The sequence below is a fragment of the Pediculus humanus genome, genomic scaffold (genome assembly GCF_000006295.1).
Source record: "Pediculus humanus corporis 1103172108251 genomic scaffold, whole genome shotgun sequence".
Classification (NCBI taxonomy): domain Eukaryota; kingdom Metazoa; phylum Arthropoda; class Insecta; order Psocodea; family Pediculidae; genus Pediculus; species Pediculus humanus.
In genome coordinates, this window is record NW_002987820.1 from 25,689 (window position 1) to 31,496 (window position 5,808).

General features: G+C 33.2%; 2 protein-coding genes across 2 annotated transcripts; both read right to left on the reverse strand.

Moving 5' to 3' along the window:
* Positions 1–270: 270 nt before the first annotated feature.
* Phum_PHUM467880 (glutamine synthetase 2 cytoplasmic, putative) lies at positions 271–2,513 on the reverse strand (the record flags this gene model as incomplete). Its single annotated transcript, XM_002430197.1, has 4 exons — positions 271–566; positions 710–971; positions 1,042–1,197; positions 1,425–2,513. 4 exons carry the CDS (start codon positions 2,511–2,513, stop codon positions 271–273), a joined length of 1,803 nt encoding a protein of 600 aa, XP_002430242.1.
* A 424-nt stretch (positions 2,514–2,937) lies between these two features.
* Phum_PHUM467890 (uncharacterized protein) lies at positions 2,938–5,808 on the reverse strand (the record flags this gene model as incomplete). The annotated part of the gene is made up of 9 exons (XM_002430198.1): positions 2,938–3,072; positions 3,165–3,380; positions 3,452–3,596; positions 3,667–3,854; positions 4,250–4,325; positions 4,412–4,552; positions 4,620–4,855; positions 4,982–5,081; positions 5,681–5,808. The coding sequence occupies 9 exons, from the start codon at positions 5,806–5,808 to the stop codon at positions 2,938–2,940; spliced, it is 1,365 nt and encodes a 454-aa protein (XP_002430243.1).

The following is a 5,808-nucleotide window of genomic DNA, read 5'->3' on the forward strand; positions in this document are numbered from 1 at the left end:
TTGTTTAAATTGCATAAATTTTATTAATAATAATAATAATAATAATAATAATAATAATAAAATAAATAAATAAATTTTGTTTTTGTTACGAAAGCATACAAAAAAATAAATTTTTTTTTTTTGAATTTGTAATCTATTAATAACATTAAAATAAATAAATAATAATAATAATGATAATGTTTTGTGTCTCACGTTTTTTTTTTGAATAAAATAAAAAATACACGACTATCGATTACAATAAATAAATAAATAAAATTTTTTATGGATTTATTAAAGTAAATTTCTTCTAATGGAAGCCTCTGAATTTCTCCTTTGAAATTTATTTTTTCTAACGTTGGATTCTTCATTTTCTCCCGTTTCTACGTCATCGGAAGTGAATTTTTGAGGGACGTTCGATAATGATTGCAAAACGTTACGAACGACTGGAGCATTGAGAGCTTTTTCGGATAAAGAAAGGATTTTAACGTTGGTAGCATTGGTTTTAAGACCGTTGCCTTCCATTATGGTGGGTAATTGTCCGCTCGAACCGTTGTTAACGCCGCCATTTCCACCATTTCCGCTTCCTCCTGCAATCACATCTTCATAATTTAGAGTAACCGTGGACACCTGCGGGCAAAAAACGGGAAAAAAAAATTTTTTTTTTTTTTAAAAGCCCGCCTTTTTTAAAAGAGAGAGAGATAGAGAGATAGATGGATGTATTTCTTCTCACCTTGATTTTGATTTATCATCCATGAACTTCTTTTAGAATTTTCATTTTTAACTCTCATAGAATGTCTCATAGATCTCGACATTGGTCTCATTCTATTAAAGGCTTGATGAGGAGTCGTTGATTGTCCCGCTTGTTGTCCCAACAAAGCCGTTATCAATTGATCCAAAATGGCGGGATCTTGTAAGTTTAAATTATTGTTTTGATTTTGATTGTTGTTTTGATTCACGGAATTCCTACCTTTTCCTAATATCTGACTCAAAGTCTGCGGAAAAAATAATAAATAAATTCGAGCGTCCATTTTTTAAAAGAAATTCACGGTTTATGGTTCTTACGTCTTGTGGTGTCTGTGCGTAGCTGCATCTTTTTACTTTTCTGAACGTGTTATCGTCTACTGCTTCGCGAACTGCTGCTTCCAATGCGTCACCAAGATTTTCGTGTGGTATTTTTGACATGTCTGGCATGAGACTGCTATAAAAAATTTTTTTTTCCTATGTCTAATTAAATACTTATTGATAAGCGATTAAAAATGGCGGTCATCGTGATTCATTATATATTTATATTTTAAAGTTATATAAAAAAAAAAAAAAAAGAAAAGAAAAAAAATATATAAACTTATAAAAAAAAAAATAATTGCAAAGTTTTGTGAGATTAATTACATAACATTAGAATTTTTGATTATTCAAGGACGAATTTTTATTCATTTATTTAAACAAACAGTGCGAACTAAAATTTCGAAAACGGAGTATGGATCCATGTTAGATGATGGCCTTCGATCTTCCAACCATCCTTTTCCATCTTCGGCAACTCCACGAGGTATACGAATACTTACTCCTCTGTTAGCAACACCGGAAGAAAAATCATTTATGGAAGATGTTTCAAATTTTCCGGTCAATCGTCTTTCGTTGTCTTTTCCTCCTCTCGGATCGTAGGCCATTATGTGTTCTTTGTGTTTTTTCGATAATTTTCCAATGGCTTCTTCTATGGCTTTCATTCCTCCGTCTTTTCTCATATTTGCCGTTGAAAAATTTGTGTGGGCTCCGGCACCGTTCCAATTACCCTCCATCGGTTTGGGATCGAGTGTTACGACGACGCCAAATTCTTCGGCGACGCGATGCAAAAGATATCTCGCGATCCATAAATCATCGGCTGCTTTTATTCCCAACGTTGGCAAACATTGAAATTCCCATTGGGCTGGCATAACTTCGGAATTCGTTCCGGCGATCGGTATTCCCGCATACATGCAAGCTCTGTAATGCGCTTCGACAATATCTCTACCGTAGACTTTATTAGCTCCGACTCCGCAATAATAGGGACCCTGAGGACCGGGGTAACCGCATTTCGGCCAACCGAACGGATAACCATCCATGTCTAACATTGTATATTCTTGTTCTACTCCAAACCAACATTTATGTTCTTTAGCTGCTTCCAATGCTTCCAAAGCACCAGCACGATGATTCGTTTTCGTCGGGGTTTTATCGTGCTTGTACGTGTCGCAGAGAGCGAGGACGTGAGGTGCGAGCCTAAACGGATCGCAATATAAAGCGCAGGGTACTAAAAACGTATCGGAATTGTGTCCTTCGGCTTGATACGTTGAACTTCCATCGTAGTTCCAAACAGGCAAATCTTCTGGACATTCGGGAAAGTAATCGAAAACTCTATCCTTCATTCTTAAATTTTCACCCGTACCATCGATCCATATATACGACACGATGCATTTATTTTCGGGTTGAGGCAATGCCAAAAATTTATTCAAAACCGTTTTGTTCATTCTCCAATTAGGTGAATGTTTTAAAACAGAATTCATGCGATGCGTGTGCGTTACGCTTAAATACCTTACATTATTAACATTATTTCTTTTATGAAAATTTCGTATAAGGAACAAACAAGAAGACGTTTTCGAATTCATTTTTCAAACAAAAAAAAATAAAAAAATATGAAGATAGTTATACAAATTTAAACATAAACGAAAAATTTTAATAATAATAATAATAATTATTATTATTATTTAGTACAAGAAATTTAATTTTATATTTTTGTCAATAAATTTATAACAAGCCGACAACCGCAGAAGCCATTTTGAATTTTCACTCATTATTTTTTTTATTTAAATTTTTGTTTATTTCGAACGATAAATAATCGATTTGAATTGTTTAAAGTACTTCTTTTTTTTTATTGTTATTTTAATTAATTAATATTATTATTTTAAGTATTAAGTAAAAAAATATTTCTTACTCTTTTTTGTGTCCTCCTTCTTTTGCCGCTTGCATTGATGCCCTGTTAAAATCTCTTGCTCTTCTTATGTCCTCTGCCCAAAATCTTCTCAAATCCACGCTCGATGTGTAGGGTGCAGCAATTTCTTTTATCTATTCAAACGAATGCATTTTAACGGTTATTATTATTATCGTAAGGGTAAAATTTCACGGGTAGGGGGGATGGAAAAAATAATTTGACGTACTTTTAAAACGCAAACGGCCGTCGTAAATATGCAAGCAATGTTAACAAGAAAAAGGCAAAAACTTATAGCGCCCATTGATACCAATTCGTGTGGTAAAACGTCAGAATAAACCGGTTTATATGCGGTCCCCCCATTAAACGGTTCTCCTTTTAAATGTGGGATTTTCATTTTGTCACCGTAATGGATTTTCATGCAAGTAAGACCCCATAGCATCCCCTAAAAAAAAAACGTTTTATTCGTGAAAAAAATAATTCTTTCTAAGAAAAACTAAGTATTTATACACTCACGCAATTAACGATGGGTGGTAATAATGATGCTGATATGGCAACACCAATCAATGGACCGGCACTACCTTGTAAGAGTGCTAATGCGACACCGGTACCGGATGGTAAAGCCCAAAGTATACCAATCCACAACGATCTAGCTTGTCCTCTAAATAAATTTTTTTTTGTGAAAAAATTTTCCCGGGGAAAAATCACAAACGTTAAAAAACCTTTCTCACCTTCCTTTCATTTCTTCCGTTGGCCAATCACCGAATCCCCAGGGATGTTCCGTCGTTCCCACTAGTAATCCAAATATAAATCCAAATACGAGTGACATGGCTATGCCGGCAGCTTCACTTTTCAAACCTGTCAATTGTAATTTTCTATCGGAAATGACGGTGCCGAACGTTATCGCCATTATGGGACTCTAAAAACCAAAACAAAAAATTTCGGACTGTTCCAGAGGTACGAACTGAGGAGGAAATCCACACAAAACGGCGGAAAAGAACGCGAAACGAGGTGAGGAAAAGATTTTTTTTAGAATTTAAATTTCCCGCCAAAACCATAGAGTAAAAAAAAACAAAAACCAATTTTTTTTTTGTGGTTTAATTATAATATTAAATAGGTTTAAGGTCGTTTATGTAAGAAAACGGAAATCCTTGAAAATCATTGAAGCGCGAGGAAAACGTTTAATTTTAAAAAAAACGTTTAAAATTAATTTAAATTATTAACGGACGACATTTTTAAATATATTTTTTTTTCCGTGAGAATAATACGTTTTTACGATTCCCAAAAAATTATTATAAATTATTATAAACAAACCATTAACGGTGAAACCAACATGGCAGCAACAATATTAACGGCGCTGTTTTCTACCAAACCGACAGCAGCAATCATGCTGGAAAAGAAAAAAAATTTTTTTTTTGTTGTGTTAATCAATATGTCGGACATTTTGAAAATGTGATAGAAAAAAAAAAAACTTACTCAGCAGTTAAAATAAGTAATAAATAATCAAATGTTAATTCTGCACTTCCTTTAACACCGTCGACAACTTGCGCGACGGTTAATTTTGATCGAACGGAATCGACAAAACCTTTCCAGGCTTTTTTATCAGATTCGTCCATGCTGATAAGAGAAAAAGAAAATTTTTTTAAAATTGATAAAAGTTTATATATTTTATTAAAAAACTCACTCGTCGTAAAAATTTCCAAAACCGTCATCGACAGCACTTTCATAAACCGAACATGGTGACACGCTGACGATGGAATTCAAACGATTTCCAATTCCGATTTCTTTTAATGCGTGTAAACAATTTTCCGTTTCGTCTCCAGCATCCCTTGGAAATATTATTTGATAATAATGTTGTTCTTTATCTTGGCACCAAACGGCATTTTGAATTTCAAGCTTTTTTAAAACTTCTTCCACGAGCTGGAGAAAAAAAAAAAAACATTTTTTTTTTGGGGGATGAATAACGCCGCAGCCACCACCACCACCGTCACCACAACCCTTGCTTTACGGGGATTTTATGAAAAAAATAATTTGAGATTATCCTACCTTTTCCAAAGCGATTTCTTCTACCATTTTTCCAGAACGTAACACAACAGGATTTCTCGGTGGGATTCTTTGTAAAGCCGTTTTTCCTGTCGGATTCACTCTGGCAGCCGGACGATTACCGACATGCCTAAAATATTATATTATTATTATTATTTTTTAAAAATTCATCGAATGGATTATTATTTATTTTTCATCTGGAGGAAAAACAATATGGAGGAAATTTTTTTTTTTTTTTGGTAATTTAGGACGTGATATTTTTCTTATCAGTCCACTTTTGATTTCTTATCAAAACGTGTAATTGTTTTTTAAAGAGATGACATTTTTTTTTTTCTGTTAAAAAAATAAGTCAAGGTAAAGATGGGAAAAAAAAATTTATCGGTTTTCTTGTTGCTGTTGCTGTTGTTGCATTTTATAAATTTTTTATTCAAGTCGTCTCTCTTCATCTTTTTTTTTTATATTCGATTTATCGTTTTTCTATTATCGATTATCGACAAAAAAAGTCACAAAGTATTTTTTGCTGTTGTTGCTCTTTTATATCACGTGAAAAAATTGATCTCTCATGAAATTTCAAAAGACGACAGTATTATTATAAAATTAATAAGAAAATTTATTTTTAAAAATTTGTACAAACGAAACAAATCGACGTTTGTACGAAAGGAAAAAAAAATTTTTTGTTGTTTGTTTGTTCGTTTTACTTACTTTTCAACGTTTCCGATTTTATTTTGCGAATTTCCAACGAAACCATCTGTCGGCGGTTCTTCCAAAAGGACTCCATAAAGGATTTGTTGTTCGTATTCTGCTGTTGGTACGACAACGACAAACAGCAT